Source organism: Sceloporus undulatus, chromosome 3 (assembly GCF_019175285.1).
Source record: "Sceloporus undulatus isolate JIND9_A2432 ecotype Alabama chromosome 3, SceUnd_v1.1, whole genome shotgun sequence".
Taxonomy (NCBI): Eukaryota; Metazoa; Chordata; class Lepidosauria; order Squamata; family Phrynosomatidae; genus Sceloporus; species Sceloporus undulatus.
The window spans coordinates 208,544,473-208,564,245 of record NC_056524.1 but is presented as its reverse complement, the minus strand read 5'-3'; the positions used below and the strand labels follow the sequence as shown (position 1 = coordinate 208,564,245).

At 37.0% G+C, this 19,773-nt stretch overlaps 1 protein-coding gene across 1 annotated transcript in view; it reads left to right on the top strand.

Annotated features, from left to right (window-relative positions):
- The window catches only part of SLK (STE20 like kinase), a 47,565-nt gene extending 29,821 nt beyond the window's left edge, over positions 1-17,744 (top strand). Inside the window, exons 12-20 of the mRNA XM_042458496.1 lie at positions 350-356; positions 1,280-1,459; positions 4,196-4,288; positions 9,448-9,577; positions 10,037-10,161; positions 11,007-11,195; positions 12,616-12,741; positions 13,875-13,988; positions 15,890-17,744. Of these exons, the coding sequence (XP_042314430.1) occupies positions 350-356; positions 1,280-1,459; positions 4,196-4,288; positions 9,448-9,577; positions 10,037-10,161; positions 11,007-11,195; positions 12,616-12,741; positions 13,875-13,988; positions 15,890-16,030 (1,105 nt within the window). The 3' untranslated portion in view covers positions 16,031-17,744. The remainder of the gene's footprint in view (positions 1-349; positions 357-1,279; positions 1,460-4,195; positions 4,289-9,447; positions 9,578-10,036; positions 10,162-11,006; positions 11,196-12,615; positions 12,742-13,874; positions 13,989-15,889) is intronic.
- Positions 17,745-19,773: the final 2,029 nt, after the last annotated feature.

Sequence of the window (19,773 nt, the reverse complement as noted above, 5' to 3'; positions counted from 1 at the left end):
TAATAACTTTTTCAAGAATTGTGAAAAAGTCATTCCAGAGCAGCTCAACCTCTTTTATTTGGGTTGCCCTCCCCTTCCAGCTTACAGCCCCATGCTCACTCTCTTGGGGTGTTATTTGCCAGTTAATCTTTAATACTGCTGTATATGGCTTTTGCCCTGTGTCAGCTTTAATTCTGTGAATAATGGTAGCATTATTGTGTTATATATCTAAGTTAAATATGCAGAAGTAAATTGAAGCAAGGAGGACTTGACCAGTTGCACTTGTAACAGGGCTGCATCCCTTACATATAATCTGCACAGTGCAACACTTTACATATGCCCTGTATGCATGTTGCTTTTTCATTTTCAGCTTTGGTGTAATCTTAAAAAGTATATATAATCGTCCATGGGTTAAAATATTTTCCAGAAGAGCAGATACATTATGCTGTTGTGGCAAAACCAATGAATACTCTATATTTTGCTGCATAGAGAAAAGCGTAGGAATACTTATTCAGGCACAGTCTTACTCTTGTGAGAAAATATTTCACATATTCTGGGTAGAGCCTATTCACCATAAGCTTTAACTGAACTCTAGTCTACTGCAGTGTTAGCCATGTATGTTAGTACTTGCTGCCAACTGTGATAGCGCAGTGAAGCTCTGTGTTAGGATCACCGTATAGATATGGTCCTGTCATGCTTAATTGCTATGTTTGAACATATGTGTGTAAATGTTGGATGATGGGTTATGATATCCTATTGGTGAAGATGGGACAAATAAAGATTGTTTATCAGGTACAACCTGGGATAACAAGCAGATGTGTGAGGAGGTAGTGACGGAAAATTAGGAGGGTCTGGACCTGGGAAAATAATGTGAATTGCTGACAAATGGGGTGAAGGCTTTGTAATGAGTGAATTGTTTGAATTCTGAATGTCCTGGTGTAAATGGGGGAACTTCCTCAGTCTTGACAGCTATGTATTATGATTTCCACTGCTTGCTGAATAAGCAAACCCCTGAATCTACTGAAGTTTTGTATTCCTGAGGTGGAGTTAGCCTATACGTTACACTCTGCCATTATTCTACCATGTGCAATTCAGGCTTAGTTGGTACTGAAGGAGGCTGACAGGAGACTACACACCTGTCTTTTGCAAACTAAAAATCCTGTTTCTATTAATGAATAGTGCATGTATTTTTCCCAGGAATGCTACACAAAAAAGAAATTATTATTATGTATCAGTAATCCTCAATCTCATCAAATTTAAGTCTAGATAAATAGTAAATGTAATGGATTTTTTTTTCCAGAGTAAGAAGCGGCAATATGACCAGGAGATTGAAAACCTAGAAAAACAGCAGAAACAGACAATAGAGCGTTTGGAACAGGAGCACACAAATCGCCTACGTGATGAAGCAAAACGTATCAAAGGAGAACAAGAAAAAGAATTGTCCAAATTTCAGAACATGTTGAAAAACAAAAAAAAGGAGGTAAAATTTAATCATTTAGTTGATAGGTGATATATGAATAATGATTCTGCTCGTCAGTGGGATCTGTGCAGTGTAAACTCTGATTTTGTTAAAAGGGGGTAGCATATCCCCACTTTAGAATACAGTAGGCCCTTTGTTCCATGACCCACTGTGAATACCAAAATCTGTGGATGATCACATCCCATTAAATACAATGGCACAGCAAGATTGTGCCCCTTGTATAAAATGGCAAAATTAAGGTTTGTTTTTCTGGAATGTATATATTTTAAAAATACTTTCAAACCATGGATTCAAATAGGATTGAGATTAGTAGTTCTTTTCAGCTTCTTGATTTCACTGTTAGCACAGACACATTTCTGATTTCTTGAACTTGCCAGAATTATTAGACGTTCAGTAAAAGTAGAATTTTAAAAGTGATATAGAGATTCTGTAAGAAAAATTTCTGGAATTCATCACATACATATGCCTTTTTGGTTCTCCAGGGTCAAACAGACATGGGGGGGGGAGCCATATTATATTTTTTTGCCCCACAATGACCTTTGGGGTGTGTACAGGGCATCTTCACCATGTTTTGGGGAATCTCTGGGCAAATTTAACCCCCAAAAAAGTCTTTATTGAAACAGTAATTGACTTCCACTTACTTTCTGTGGTTTAAAAAAAGACCTTTCTTGGGACTAGTATGGCCCAGAATGTTCCAAAAACATGGTGAAAATTATTCCTAAAGGGCATATGAGGGTAAACTCCCTTTTGTATTTTCTTTTATGGAAAGGGGGGGGAGGTAGCCCACCAATATATCCTGAAAGACCAATGTAGTCCTCTAGCCTTCCAAAGCTGTCTAACTCTGGCTTAAAGCAAGTACTATATAGATAAATAACCATTCAGATGTTTGCTGATATGTAATTCAACTATAACTGAAAAATACCGTATATACTCAACTATAAATCGATAAATTTATGCCCCAAAATTGACCCTAAAATCCAGGGTCGACTTATGTACGGGTCAGTACACTAATATTGGCTAGAAAGGTCCTGAAACAAGCACTGCCGTGGTGCCCCATTCTTCGTGCCTTAAGGCAGGAGGTTTTGTGTGTGTGTGTGTGTGTGTGTGTGTATGTGTGTGTAAGAGATTCCCGATCCAAACTGAAAGCCTTCTCTTTCCAGCAAAAAAACACCCCTTGTAACTCCATTTCCTGTCCTCCCCAATCAGATGTTAAAACCTCTCCTTCAGCCCCAACGAAGTAGTGTTTGGCGGTTAGGAGAGGTCTAGAGAAGGAGACGGAGGAATGGAAGTGGTGTTTTCCCCTTTCCATCCTCTGTCATAGCCCCCTAGGTTTTACCCTCGACTTATATACAGGTCATATCAAAATCCATAATTTTAACCTGAAACCATTCCCTCAACTTATACATGAGGTTGACTTGTACACGAGTATATACGGTATTTTAAAGCATCCATTGGCAAAGAAAACAAAAATCAGTACAACACACTGTTAAAAGCCTATTTTGCAGAAACAGTAATTTCTCCAAACCTAACAATAGCTGACAGGATATTAACAAAGGACTGGTCTAATCTCCCTAGGATCACAGTTCCAGAGTTTAGGGAGTATAAAAATGTTTAGAGGTCTGAGAAAAGTTATTAAATTTGGTGAGGCATAGGATTACAGATTTCTATACCCATTCCTGAACGCCTTTTCCCCCCCGAGAATTACACCAGGGCTTTTATTGTAAGCATTATATATTGATAGCATAATATGAAATTTTCTGGTACCTCAGTTGTATATTGTTTTTAATCTGTATGACATTAACTTCCTTTTCTGCTGGATTTCTTGCACTTCTGAGTCTCTACTGGTGATTGGGTCTTGAGAAGGGAAACTGGTGATGAGATTTAATACACCGAAAGCAATCTTGTTCATAAAATAGGAATGGCATGTGGTGATTTTGGTTTTTTGATCTGTGGGTTCTTCCAGTCTTAAACAAACCTCCATTCTTTGATATTTATGAACTGCGTAATTCTTTTCAAATCATAACTATGGAATCTCTTCATGAGAGTGTGAACATACACAATCAAGCTTTTGATCATCTATTTCATCTACACTAACCGAAGATTCAAGACAGCATCCTCTTTAAATATTATTCTCAGTTTTTTAAAATATACATTGCTAAAACAATGATAGGTTAATGCCAACATTCTTTAAGTTGCAATAGCTAGGCAACCTATATTCTTTTTTCTTATTTTAAGTAAACATGTCTTTTGATGTGCTCGTGGCTTTTACGATTGGTGTTTTTTTAGACAACTGTGTCTCCATTTGGATGTGACATGGTGTCATTCACAATTGTTCTCTTCTAGTAGCGTTAATCAAAGCATCTTGTTATTTTGAAGCTTATTCCAGGGCAGTAGAATCCTTTCTCTTATCAGTATAAGTAAATTTGTATTTTTAATACAGTTTTAACTCCATGTAGGTCTGTAAAATTTGTTGTAAAAGCACCATTTGCATGCAAACGTAAACATAATTTCTAAAATGCAGTCAGCACATACACTTCTTTCTATTAATGTAATCAGTGTTTGCTTTGTGCACGCCTGCTTTCTCCATCTGTTTTCTACAAGCAAACTGGGCTGGCTTTGCATGCTCTTTTTTTAATCTTCCTATTGCTTGACCAACTCCTCTCATATTCACCATAAATGCTTGCTGTGGAGAAAAAGGGTTATTTTCCCCACCTTCTGCATGCTTGTGCACTGTAGGTTTTTAATGAAGTGGAGAAAGCACCAAAAGAGCTGAGAAAAGAGCTCATGAAACGCAAGAAAGAGGAGCTTACTCAGTCCCAGCATGCTCAGGTAACCTCAGCAGCTTCATGCTTCTAAACTCCCCAAAAGCAGCTTCGTTTGCATAGCTTTAACCATTTGATGGAGTTTGTTTGTTTTTCTTTAAGAGTATATATTTATTTGTAAAGATGAATCCTTCATAAGATTACAGTTTAGAGCTTGTGTACATAAAGAGAAGTGTAATACATATTCTGTTTTAAGTAATATTTGTTTATTTACAGAATTACATGGGAAATCAAGGGGTTTATGCAGAGGTCTAAAAAGTGTCTTTATCAGACAGAGATGTAAATATAAAGCTGGAATGTGTATATTCTGTTCAGAATATTTAGCTTGAAGTTATGAAAAGTGTGAAACTACCAAATATAAATTTATTTACTGGTATTGAACGTCTTTAGATGTTAAATCCTTTAATTATCATCATTATTATTATTACATCCTTTAATTCAAGACACTGCAGTTAGTGTGAGGGGTGTCCATGTTTTCCTAAGTTAGGTAGAATGTTCTGAAAGGGAGGGACAAGAAGTCAGAGTACTACTGTAGGCAGCGCCAGAATGCATGACTGATTATCCAAAGCAAGCTTCTGTCATGCATGGAGCACAACCCTGCCTTTGTTGTTGTTCTTGGGATTTTTTTGTTTTTGTCTGATGTTTTTCATAGCAGCGTATCTTATTTTCTTCCAAAGCCCACTATATATGTTGGGATGTGTACTTCTTTTGTGACTTTGCACATGTACATTTAGCCATTATTGTATCACAAGAAGACTTAATGCAACCATGTAATTTATTAAATTTACCAAAGAAAATATTAACATTTTGTGGCACAGTGAGTTGTGATGGGAGTTGAATGAGAATTAGTTGTGGCAGTTTTTATATGAGTAAATACTGGGGAAGGATTCACATTAAATTCTTGCTTTGTTTTGCAATTGATGTCTCCTTGATTACAATTAACTTTGCTTCCCTAACTCCACTACTTCATCAGTACAATAGTAAGTATATCTGTAGTTCACTAGATGTATTCTAATTTTGGTATGTTGATTTCACTATTTGGGTTTATTTTGTAGTTTGTAGGTACAGTATAAACAACTTCAGAAATATTACCTCTTTATGCAGAGGTGATTCCATTTAGATCACCTCTTTCACCAATGAGGTTTCTGTAACCGAATCCTACAATATTTTTTGCTGATATTCAGCATTTAAATGCATAATTTGTAGTTGCTTTCTGATTTGGGAAGTGCTTTGTATTCTGCTCCACAGGGCGTTGCTCAGGTTATGATTCAATCTTTTCAGTTGTCCTCATGTACTCTCTTCAATGCTGTAATGCAGGATGTAAGTCCAACACAACAAAATATAGTTTATTTCCTCTGTAGCGTTAGCTTGTTTTTTTCTGCTTTTTCTAACATACACATGCTGAGTAATCTCTCTTTGCTTTAAATTGTTTCCTAATGATGTATTCATATGCAGAAAGATATGGTTGTGGTGAGCAAATCGGGCTGAGATGATTTTCAGCATATGTGTGAAACTGAGTTCTGTGTTTGCATATTGTTTGCTGTGAAACTTGGCCATTTCCCAAAATACCTCCTGACATCATATGATGATGGGTTTTCCCTGCTCCTCATAATAAGAATCAGCTAACCTAAATTTTGACTCATGGGGCAAGGAACACTCTTGTAACACTTTTCTTTTCTGCCTTAAGCAGCAGCAACAGCCTTTCAAGATCTGTTTGTTTTCAACCTTTCTGTTTTCTCTTTTGTTAGGAGCTGGGGGGGGGTGTTAGAATCTTAATCCAGAAAGTCTTCAAACTTTGTTGAAATTGCCTTTTATTTTATGGCTGTTGGATTACCAATTTTCATTCATTTGCTGGACTATCTAATCTAGCTATCAGCAATCTGAGATTGTATTTTAAAGTATCTAATCAATGTGATTTTTAAAGAATTAAGTAGCAATGTTAGTGATCCCAAACCTCAAGCATTTCTTTCATTAATGCAGTTGACACGTTTGTACTAAGTAGGATATTCACTTTTTAAAATTCTGTTAAGATACACATAAATCATATTACTGATTTTAAATTGAGTTTTATGAAATTAATAAGTAGCTCCTTTAGTTGACAGAATTAAGAGTTTTATCATAGAAAGGTAGAGTTGGAAGGGACCACAAGGGCCATCTAGTCCAGCTCCCTGTCATGCAGAAATACACAACTAAAGGACTCCTGAAAGATGCCCATCTAACCTCTGTTTAACGGCTTCCAAAGAACCACTTTGCTTGTAATTTGAATCCATTGGTTCATGTTCTAGTCTCTTTTCAAACATATTAAGATGACATTCAAGAACCACTCAATTGCATTTCTGATACTAACTCTTTTTGAACTTTCATTTGCTTCTTTTATTAACATTTTGACATATCCTACTTAGTGAAATGTTGCAGAAGCACCAATTATAGTTAGCTTTTAAACTAGGATTTGACAGTACAGCAAAAAGCTCCTTTGCAAGCTCTGATTAAACCAAACCATGGCTAGTCTGGTTTAATGATGCTCAGAAGTTATGCTAAATAGTAGGAATTTCCATGGGAGAGGACAGGAAAGGTGAGGAGCCTACTTATCCAGTGCACCAATAAACATAGTTAAATAATCACTAGCATTACATATTATCCTGTCTGAAAATCTTTGATTTATGCTAAATCTTATGCATAATACAACTGGAAAATGTATTTATGATTAGAAGCTGCTTAATCATCCTATCTAGTTTTCAAAAGTGAGTGATCATGAGACATAGGGGAGCTGTTAAAAAGAAAACTGGTAAACGTCTAGTGCACATACTGATCTGAGATCAGCTTTGAATTTGGCTTAGTGAAATAAGTAGGTTCATATGACTAAGTAACTTCATCCAATTCATTTTGACTGATTATAGAAAGTTTGTACAGAATTATTCTGTTTATGATTGATTTCTCTGCAGTTTTTTTAATGCTAGCTTTGCAGATTTGTTCATTTAGTTGCTATCTATAAAGTAAACATAATGTGTAAAGTTGCTGCATCTGGCTGATTATATTGAGTTAGCTCTTTCTTTCCCATCTCTTGTGTCCTAGGCAGAACATGCACCTGGAAATCATTCATGCTAGATAATCACATTACATAGCAGATAATTTTAAGTTAGATCTACCTAAGTATAAAAGTATATTTAATGTCATTAAGGAGATTGGCATGTGAATACTGGTTTTGTTTTTTGTTTTTTGCATTTGGCAATGTTATGTTGCTATGACTTTCAGCATCTTCACATATCATTCTTTTAGTCTAAGTATCCTACTTTGTTAATTCCCAGCAGAAACTAGACCTTTCTAAGCATTTTGGTCTTAAACTTTAGTACAGCACCTTCTGTCTCTGCTGCATTGTACAGTGCACCCTTCCCTTACGCGGGGGATCTGTTCTGGACCCCCCCTGCCTATGGGAAAAACGTGTATGCTTGAGCCACATTAGAAATAATGGGGCTGGTACCCGCGGCGCGGGGCAGAGCACATGCCATGGGCACGCACCCCATTACTTCTTCCTGGCACACTGAGGCTTCTTCTGGTGCAGGCTTCCAGCATATGCTGGAAGCTGCATAGGGTGCACCCGCATATAACACGGGCCCACTGTATATCATTTTATGAAATGTTTTTGAAGTATCCATATTCAGCCTTGCCTATGCTTAACCTATGAAAATATAATATTGGTGTGCTTAATTATAAAAAAATATTTGTATGGCTTAGCCCTGACTCATGGATACAGTCTGTAAGGTGGTGTAAAATAATCAGAATAAAATAGTGTAAAAACCTCAGCAACACATATACTTCTCAAACCTTGCTATCCTGCTTCTTCTTGTTGTTGTTGTTATTTTCTTTTCTTGCAATACGCTAAATGTTCTTCCTTTTTCCTTCTCTACTTGAAAGTAATGATTGGTACAGGGGGGAAGACAATACTCTACTCTACTGATCCTGTTACAATCACAATTGTTTGCAAACACTTTTTTCTCTCTTTACTGCTCCCTTTGACCATCACCACCTCTTATTCTTGCCTCCTTAAATGATAGGAGCCATTTATGATTACTTTTTGTGTACTGTGTGATGGCATAAGTCTGTATAAGAAATTGGATATGGCAGTTTATTGACATCACCGACGGAAAATGAAATATACCGAGTAAGAGATCTTCATAACAATCCTACAGTATCATATATCACAAAACAAACCCTTTACAACTCTCTCTGCAGTGATCCAACTAAAAATCATCAAAATTTGGAAATGGGGACTGTTTCAACCCTGATGCAGATTGTTTTGTGAAGAACAAACTTTTTCAGATCATCCTTAATTTGTAATATGCTGCTTCCCATTTATTTGTAAATAGAATAGAATATGGTCATTAGTACTATGAAAATGGATATAATAATTTAATTTTAATTTCTTAGATAGAATTGAAGGTTTTGATTATTTTGCTGCGCTGTGTTTCTGTTTGTGTGTTCTTCCACCTTAGTACACAACTTTCATAACTGGCTAGAGCTGTGTATCTGGCAAACTGCTTCTTAATGAAGAATTATTATTTCTGCATATAATTGACTGCTTTGAAGCCTGTCAAAAGAACCAATTGCATTTCAACCAAATATGAGATTTGGAGAGAGGGGGATAGTTTGAGGAGAGTGAAAGAGAGAAAGAAGTCATAGTACCGGTTACAGTTCTCCAAGTTGTGTGTACTGCTGTTCAGATATGCATGTTTACCTGTCATCCTTTATGGCAGTGATTCCCAATCTTTGGTCCTCCATTTGTTTTGGATTTCAGATCCCAGAAGCCCCAGCCAACTTGGCCAACAGTTAGGAATTATGGGAGCTGAAGTCCAAAACATTTGGAGGATTAAAGGTTGAAAACCACAGCTTGGATGGTATTGGGTGCCCCAAATGTCACAGAACATGCAGCAAGTCCACTCACTTGTAAATGTTTAATTTATCTGTGAAATGTTGGTATTTAATCTGGAAAATGCAAGTTCAGATGCCTTATGTCTCTGAAGTTTGCTGGATGGACTTGTGGGAAAATATCTGTGTCTTATCTGCTAGCACTTTATCATAGATGTGAGGCTAGAACACTCCTCTGAGCTTCTTAGAAAACATGTCTGAGAGTTATGTATAATTGATTCCATTTTGACTAATTTCTAACAGGAGCAAGAATTCGTGCAGAAGCAGCAACAAGAATTGGATGCCTCGCTAAAGAAAATAATTCAGCAGCAAAAATCAGAGCTAGCCACAATTGAACGAGATTGTCTTAATAACAAGCAACAGCTCATGAGAGGTATTTTCTGCCTGTTTGTCCTATTGGATTAAATATTTATAAACTTAAAGTACTAGGTGGAATTAAGGGCTCAGGCAATCTAGTACTGTTCACATGCAAGCCCCATGAAAATGAATAGGAATATTTATGGAGTAGTGTCCTACTTTTTTCCTCCAGTAGAAGCAGAAAAATCCAGTTAATACTGTAATTGTACTTGCAAGTCTTAATTTGAGAAGTAGAAAAACGTTGCACAAAGATCTGTTTAAAAGTGTGTTTTTCTTTGCGACACTGTCAAACTTGTTTATATCTATAATTTTAGTCAAGTATTTGTCAGTTCAGCTGGAAATCATTTTTAGGACATTTGGATCTCTTATTTCATCTAGGATGTTCTCTAGCGTAACTGTTGTTTTAAGACGTGCTTGGTTTGGGGAATGATCTTTCTTAAAGACCTTTTTTTAAAAAAAAATCTTCCCCCTTTAGCTCGTGAAGCTGCAATATGGGAGCTAGAAGAGCGACATTTACAGGAAAAACACCAACTCCTCAAACAGCAACTAAAAGATCAGTACTTTATGCAGAGACACCAGCTGCTCAAACGACATGAAAAAGTTAGTACAATTTCAGTCTCTCAGCATGTTTGAAAAACTTAAAATCATAGTAGCAAACACCCTTTGCTATTGACTTATTTTCTTATTGATGGAGCATTTTCCCACAGAACTGTACTTAATGCCATTGTCACACAACACAGTAAACTAGGAACAACAGAAACCTTGGTTTAACAAAGGCAAGCAGCATACTAGTGTTTGCTGCCTGCCTGCCTGGTTGCTTGTACTTGTGGTTGGAGTGTCTAAAAAAAAGACCGTTGTTGTTTTTTTTATTGTGGCACCCAAATGTAGGTGTTTTCCCCTTTTCTGATTTGTTTCTATTCCAGTGAGAGAAATAAGCTATGGCTGGAACGAGACCCATTGAATGGAATTTACATTTGTCTTTTGTTTTACCAACTTTTCATTGATTAATTGGATCTATTCTAGTTGGAACTAATAGGTAGCCCCAAGGATTCCTTCTCTGATTTGTTGAAAGCATGTGAATAGGAGAAGGGAAAGTACCCACATTCAGACAACACAATGAACAGTGTAGTGATGCTGTTTGGCTTATTTAACTGCTTCCATAGCAATAGAAATTCATCAGGCAACAGGAACTAGTACGTTGCCTGTAGCCAATAAGCCGGAGTTCCTGTAGATTTTTAGTTATTGCCAGATTCTTTCCAGTATTTATTAAACATTTTAAGTTAGGTTTTGTTGTTACTAGTGGCTTTGAAACACTTGCAATTTTTAAAGATTTACCTCCCACTTTTCTCATTAAGAAAACCTAATACTGAAATATTTCAGTAGATGGTAGAAGAAGTACCGGTACATTAAATTCAGTGTTGAGTCCCCTCTTTTTCTTTTTCTAGGAAACAGAACAAATGCAAAGATACAATCAGCGGCTTATTGAGGAATTAAAAAACAAGCAGACACAGGAAAGAGCCCGACTGCCAAAAATCCAGCGCAGTGAAGCAAAAACGAGAATGGCTATGTTCAAAAAAAGCCTAAGAATTAATTCTTCAAGCACTCCAGAACAGGATCGTGAAAAGATAAAGCAGGTAACAAACAGCAGCCCTAGTGATAGTTACAGGAAGGAATGCAGGAGATGTGTATACAGACATATATCAGTTAACAAAACTTCTGACACTGAAGCTGCTTTTTTCAAAGTCTTTTTACATCTTCCCAGCATCCTTTTTTGCCCTCATTCTCTCTTTCTAGCTGAAATTTTTAGAGGGTAAACACTGGGAAGATGGTGAAGAAGGGTTGGAGAAACACAGATTGTTGGTGCTGTGTTGGCAGCAGTATGTGTGCAGTAAACAATGCAATAAAGCAGTGGTTTCCAAACTTTGGTCATACAGATGTTTTAACCAAACAGCTTGGCCAAAAGTCAGGAATTCTGGGAGCTGAAGTCCAAAACATCTGAAGGACCAAAGTTTGGGAACCACTGCAATAAAGCTGAAGCTGAGGAAAAATTGGATTCTTTGCTAGCTCATCTGATCCTACTGTGAGTGCCTCCATACAACAGGCAAGGTAAACAGCAGCTGCTTCAGTAAAACAGAGAGGAAGGGGGAAATTATCCCTATTTTTCCTGTGTTATTTCTGCCTCAGAAACCAAATTTTCTGTTAAAGAAGTCACGCCCAGGAACAGAGCTATTTTATAAATATATATACCATAAAGGTTCCATTAAATTTATGAACTCAATTCAGTTTGACTGTAAAAGTCATATCTTCCTCTATAAACAATTAAGGGCTTGTGGTGTTTACTCTTAGACCCTTGAATCGAATAGGACAGTTAGAGCTGTTTTAGAACTAATAAATGTTGTGGCTTATGTTGTGTACATCAGTGCTTTTCAACTATCTGAAGTGGAGGACTGGCAGTCTTTTCACAGTGTTCCAGAACCAGCCCCATATTTGTTCCTATTGGCCATCATTGATCCTTTCTTTCCTGGAGACTGCAGCCAATGACTGCAGACCAATGACTGGTACGGGGACCACCATTCTGAATAGTGCTTTTGGAAAGGTCAATTAATGCAGTATTACTAGGAAATGAACAAAATGGTTACTGTTGTATCATATAAATAACAGAATCCATTTTAATCTGCATAATGTTAGTAATTTCAGTATACAGTGCGCCCGTGCCATACGCGGGCGCGCCATACGTGGCCTTGAGCATATGTGCTCAAGCCGCGGGGCGTGCACGAGGCGGAAGGGGCGGCGCGTCCCATTCGATTGAATGGGCGCGCACGCCCGTTGCTCCCCCTGCGCGCCCGCACGGCCGCACACGAGCCCCATTGTTTCCAATGTGGCTCGAGCATAGGCGGAATTCGCCTTACGTGGAGGGATCCGGAACGGATCCCCCGCGTAAGGCGAGGACGGACTGTAATTCTAGTGTTCTTACCTCTTGCATAGTCACTTCGTTATATGTCGAGGTCTAGAAGCATAAAATAACTTTTGATTTAAATCCTCTTTTTCTGAAAGTTTGCCGTTCAAGAAGAAAAAAGACAAAAAAATGAAAGACTGGCTCAACATCAGAAGCATGAAAATCAGATGAGAGACCTTCAACTGCAGTGTGAAGCCAATATTAGAGAACTGCACCAATTACAGGTTAAACATATAATGCATAGTGCCTAAACTCTTAATCTAAATTATGCTCTTCAATAGTACTCATATTTATTTATTTATTTTTGTGGAAGTCCAAGTGCATGATGCAATTTGAAAGAAAAACTGATGGGGTAAAATGTCCAACACAGATAGGTTCAGATAACAAATAATATTATCATAATTAATGTTTTTAGAGGCCTTCCTCTAAGTAGAACTGGTATCTGAAGTTAGGCAGGTAGTAACTGGAAAGTGACCGTTGTTTATTGTGCCCTGTATGTGGAATGCTCCTCCCAAGGAGGCTTGCTTGACATTAAATTTGATACCCTTTTGTTGTAAGGCAACAACTTCTTCATTTGTTCAGGCAATTAGGTGTGTCTTGTAGCTGCTCAAACAACCTGTCTGATTCCGTTTTAAATCTAATACTAGCTCCAAGACCAATTTGCAGCTTTAGCTTTTTCTGTAAAAGTGAGACATTATCTACGATACATTCCTGTTGCTTCAACTGGAGAATTCAGTGATGTTATATATTTCTTTATTGCTCTGATTTCATCTTAGATTTGTTGCATTGATTTTATATATCACTTCATTGTGTGTTAATGTTTTACTTTGTTGTGAATTGTTTTGGAAATGCTGATAAACTGAAAATCAACAAAGAAATGCATACTTAAAAATTGGGCTGTGGCTGTTGGGAATATGGAATGAGGCTAGTCACATAAAAGTTGGTACCTCCTTAGTAACTTTTATAAGAAAGAAGCAAAAAGTGAAGCTATAACTGTGACAGATTCTGTTGTTGACAGCCTTCCTCCTCTTGTATGCCAAAGAAAACTTGTCCTGCTATGATAGAAATCTGATACTAGCTCCAAGACCAATTCATAGCTTTAACTTTTTCTGAGAAATTGAGAAATCATCTAATATTCATTGCTGGTGTCTTATTTGAGAGATTCATGTCATACTTTCTGTTGAAAAGCTAACATCTTGATATAGAGAGCATTACTAAGGATGGAGGAATTATCTTTGCTACTATACAGACTAAGCTAATTAATGAATTAGGTCAGCATATGCTGCCATACAAGCGGGTAATCATCTAATCTGGTTTACTAGCTTTTACTAAAGGATTATCTCTATCCCATTTTCAGAATGAAAAATGCCATCTACTGGTTGAACATGAAACTCAAAAACTAAAAGAATTAGATGAGGAACATAGCCAGGAACTAAAAGAATGGAGAGAGAAACTGAGACCAAGGAAAAAGGTAACATATGTTTGACTACAGATCATTATAGAAGAGAGAAACACCAACAGAATGCTGTATTTTGAAGATAGACTTTTTGTTTGTAAATGAATCATGATATTTCCACCTTCTAACTATCAGTCATTGTCAGCAACAAAACAACAGTAAATTTCCCAGTAAAGAGAGCCACACCCTTGGCATGCCATAGGCTCAAGTACAGCATTTAATGTGTTCTAGAATTCAAGATCCTACAGTGCAAATGACATGCAATTCTTGAGTATTAGCAATAATAAGCATGACAAATCTGGAATGATTCTGTGTATTTAAGTTAATTCAAAAAGCTGTGCAGTATTCACAAAAAATAGCATTGACCTTTTTAAATTCTATGAATATCCACTTTGATACATAAATCTTGAAGCATTTATTTGTTAGAGTGGTCACTGACACTATACGTGTGCAAGGCTTACTGTTTTGTAATCTCTACCACACTATATTGCCTTGGTTGGCAATTGATACTTAACAGTGCCAGATGTTATATTAAAGATCTTTAACCTAGTTGGCAAAGTCCTTCCTTTAGGATGGGAGTGGATATCTTCCAGTTGTTGGGGATTGTATTAGCCACATGCAGGATTTTGGAGGGTCCACACTTTATTTCCCCCCCCCCAACCTGTCTTTTTAAAACTAAAAATTCTTGAGGTTAAAGTTTAGCCATATTGTTCGCCTTGGAGTACTGTATACTCGACTATAAGTCGACTTCATGTATAAGTTGAGGGCAGGTTTTGAGGCAAAAATTATGGATTTTGCCATGACCTGTGAGTAAAACTTGGTGGCTCTTTCAGTGTGTGCATGTGTGCATATAGCAAGAGAGATTCTAATTGAGGTTTTTTGCTTCAGTCTTTGTTTCAATTTTGGTTTCAGGCTTCACCCAGACAGTGATGGCCAGCGCAGGCAGGAGAGGGACTCTGTTTGTCTAACAGCAATTAATCACTCAGGACTCTTTCTGCTTGGTGCAAGCAAAAAATAAACTGCTCTGCCAACTGCATGGGGAAATCTGAAAGAGCTGCTATCACATTACCATACTGACCCATAAATAAGTTGGCGTGAAATTTTGGGGTCAATTTTTGGGCAAATTTTTTTAGACTTATAGATGAGTATACAGTGGCCCTTTGGCTTACGTGGGGGATCACTCTCCTGTCGCGCAGCTTCTGCGTAAGCTGGACGCCGCGTATGGGGCACCCATCTATAGCACGGGTGCACTGTACATGATATATTAGGCCCAAGAGAAGTGTGTATTAAACCAGGAAGTGAACCAGAAGTTGACTTCTGCAGTGGGGGTGAGAGGTCTTGAACATCTGGGAAAAAAAGCCATTGGGGAGGCTGAATACAAGTTATTCCCACTTTTTCCACCTTGGGTTTAGTTGCTCAGTAACATGTTCTCATTGATATTTTCCCCAAACAAATTCAGTTGCTGTAACGTTTGACTATGTTTTGACTTGTACAGTTCACAGAAGGCTCTGGGAAATGGTTTTGCAGGAGGGTTGTTCACATTTGTAAAGAAAAGGGAGTTCAACAACCTTTTCCTTATGATTCAGCTTATGAAAAATGCTTGTTTATTATAATACGTGCAGGTCATGTAGGGCTTGGCTAGGGGCTGGCTGGAAGGAGAGACTTTGGGTAGTTAGATTTGACCTGCAGTTGTCCATCCATAAACAGTCTGATTGTATGAACATTTCTGAATCAAATGGCATGATGTTTATCTGTTTATGTAGCAGATTTGCCCATAGAATTACATGGCTCCCTAAACCACATTGGAAACCATTCTCCTTATTCTTAGATTCAACATCCCATTATTTTCTCTCCTACAAATTAGGTCCAAAATATGCATCAAATATAACTGTTTTTTTTTCTCTCTCTCCTATTAGACATTAGAAGAAGAATTTGCACGGAAGCTTCAAGAACAGGAAGTTTTCTTTAAAATGTCTGGAGAGTCTGAATGCCTTAATCCATCAACGCAAAGCCGAATTTCTAAATTCTACCCAATTCCTAACATGCATTCCACTTGATCATGAGTCTGGTACCTCTGTGAGGTGGCTTTGAGTGTGCTTTTTGGCATTTTCATTTTCTCATCATCAGCTTCTGCCACAGTAAATCTACATCCTTCGTCCAAGATCCTCGGTGAAATTTTATCTGCTATCTTTGGAGACAATCAGTGATGTCAGAATTGCACCTTTATGTGTTCATGCAAGGGAACCAATTTAAAATAAAAGCACAGACATTAATCTTAGAATCTGGTATATTTTTACCCCCATACTTCTCAAGGACAGATAACTATTTCAATACTGATCTGGAAAAAAGTAGTATCCAACTATGTTGGCCCTGGAAAACAAGCCTAAACTATTACTAATCATCTGTAATGCCCTGCAAATAAAGATTCTGAAACAAAGATTGTTAATTTACCAACTGTTCATTGTGATGCACCCATTTTTGAAGAAACGGGTTTCTAGCTCGTTTATTCAGTGCCTGAAACTGTTACACATGCTGAATTGTTTTTGTTTTGTTTTTTGTTTTGTGAAGGGGAGTAGGTAAAAGGGTCGTGTTTCTTTTTCTTTTAATAAATCTTCTTGATTCTGATGTTACTGTAACAGAAATACGTACTGTTGCTGCTGCCACAATTTTTTGTCAAATCCTTGCACTGAAAACCCCCGTTCAATTTTGAAGTGTACGGTTGGTCTCTGTCTCTTCCCTTCTTTTTCTGATTGGTAGTTTTTTCTACAGAAGTTGTAGAATCTCTTTACAATCCCAGCCATACATTGATGAAATGTGAACTGGGTGGATTCTCTCCTTGGCAGTTTGAGAAGCCAAAGCAGTAAATGGCTACGGCTATCTCTTTTCTTACAAATAGTACTGATGTCTCTGGTTGCAAGGGTTTTTCTTTTGAATTTGAGATGCATGTTGATATGTAGAAGGGCTTAAGTTACATATGTAGACAAGACAGTTTAATCTCTGTTACATTGTTTTGCCATGAACTTAAATGGTTTTATTTCTAAAATTCATTGTTGTACTGTAACTTATTTTCTCTGTGGGTGGGATGGAAATATTTATGTTAGCAGGAGACATGCCCTGCGTTCAGGAAAAAAAAGCTGGGATTGTTTAAAGCTTCAGATTTGAATCGTATCAAAAACAGTATTGTAAACTGTGCTTTGATATGCCCAAGTTAGGTTTGTAATATGTTGGTTGCCTCCTGTCCTCAGAAAATCTTTAGTAGATAACTTTGAATAATCAACTGTAAGTTTTCACATTTTGCTATCTTTCATTAAATGAGGAAACAGTCACTTTCTTATAAATTTTATACTATGGCAACAGCATACTTGCATGTGAAGGAAGAGGATTATCAAATTACTTTAGTCAATACTTTGGCTACCACATTCAGATAATGAATTTGACCTTGTCTGGTTGTTTAATTGTGACAGTATAGTGAGTATAGTTTGAAGATGCATGTTTTCAGTTAAAACAAATTTCTCAAGTTACTTTTAACAAATATTTCATAGTTAGCCTTAATACGCCACATTTTATTTTATAAATATGCATCATGTACCAGGTTGTAAATTACTGTAATGAATACATCATTAGAGTATTGAATTTTGCTGTATACAAACTTAAATTTGTTTATTCTGAGTTGCTTAGGGTGAACAAGTATTCAAATGCCTTTACTTTTTTAAGCTTCACCTTTATGAAATATCTAGTATTGATAATAACATTAAATATTGTTTAACTGTCTGCTTTGTTTAAAAATCTTGTGTTCATTTAACTACATTGTGGGGTCTGTGTAAGTCAAAATCCTGTAAATTGTCTGTTTTCTTTGTTTGCTAATATGAAGGGTTTTACTTCACTGATGACACGATGCTATGGTAGTTCATTATATCACACTTACTACTTTACCTCACAAGAAAAATGAAATAAGGTTCAGAATTCAGTTTAGTCTCTTCCTATATTAGTAGTTCTCTGCTGGAATGATCTTCATAGCTGTTATCCTATACAGTGTAAAGAGCAGGACTGAACAACTGTAATAGGATCAGGTTTACACTGATATTCACAACTGGAGGCCACTTACAGTAGCATCTTCCAGTTTTATACTATAGCCATTTTTGTCTCTTTAGAGCTGGTGGGTGAGTAAGTGGGCAGTAAAATACCACCCTGGGAATGGCAGTATTCATTTGGGGCTGAGTCTCTGGGTGAACCTTTCCTCATTCCAGACATACAGTTGTCCTTTCTTAGTGTGTTTTACATCTCAGAAAATCAAGTTATTCCAATACAGATGCAGTTTCATGGCACAAATTTGGTTTCAGTCACAAATTTGATTGTGCATCCACCTTGCTATCATATGCACCCGGCCTCTTCTTACTATCAAAACTATCTTGTTACTGTTGATTGATGTGACATCAAAATTGGAAGACCACAACATCCTTCCACCTACCTTGTCCCCTAACAAGATAGTTCATGCTACCAACTTCTCTCTTTCAATTAGTCTCAAAGGTGCTTAGATCCCTTTGCATACTGATTTTCCAGACTGACATGGCTATGTCTTTGATTTATTGTTTTTCTTGTTTAGATGCAATGTGAGTTATATGTTTGCACACAAACCTGTTTTGTTGGGGGAGGGCTGGATTTGGAAATCACAACAACTTGGTTAGTGGCCCAACCAGACAGTGCAAAGGAGGACTTGAAATAGACAAGGGAAGAAGGGGATCATAGCAAGTGTATTCTGGAAATCCAAACCGTGGATATGCCATGGATGTCTGAACCAGCATGTGCACAAATAACAAACACAGACAGATGAGGAGATATGTGATTAAAATCATTTGCTGACTAAGGTTTGGTGCTCTGTCTCTGTTGCTGCTGCTGTTTTTAGCTGGGTGCCTTCAAGTCATTTCTGACTTAAGGTGATGCTAAGACAACCCCATCACAGGGTTTACTTGGAAAAAACTGTTCAGAGGGGTTTACCTTCCTCTAAGGCTGACAGAGATTAGATTCTGATCAAACCTAGCTGGCTTCCCAATCACCCATTTGCTGCTCATTGTCATGTTGCTTATGTTTTATGATCATCCTAATAAGCCTGGTTTTTTTAATCATTTCAGAAGATAGGAAACTTTATTTTGAAATTAATTGCTGCATTTATTTGTTATAATTATTGGTTATAAAGAACTTAACAATTTTTTCATTTGACCAGGTAGCAGATTTATCTGATTTTACTTTTAATGCAAGTAAATGCTTCCTGTATGTGAGAGAAGGGAGAAAATGTCTCTGAAATAATTATTACTATAATTTGATTATGGATTATGTGAAAATTAAGTTTCCTTAATGATTATGAACAATTTAAGTTTGTGGAAGTTTAATCATTAACACTGACTAACTGATGAAAGTATTTTTTTTTAAATTTGTTGACCAGTACTAAATTATTTTCTCAGAAAGTAAATACAGATCTGGAAATGGAAATATTTACAAGCTGATGGACTGTTGAGGTGGACCATTATGATAATTATTGAAAATACCCTAATTCTCCTCACTCTTTTTGTTAAAACATGGAGACGAGTGTAAAAAGCAAAAATATAGTAGTTCCTATAAGGCAACAGGTATTTTTAACTATTTCTCATTTGAAAGGTGCTTTCACAAGCAGATATGTGTGCAAATATGCAGTGACCCAAACAATAGCTCATGTATGTATCTCAGTAAAGAACTGCATAATTCTGATGCTATAGAAAAAGCTTATAGTGTTGGTCGATCTGTGACTTGCCAGCTAAAGTACTGA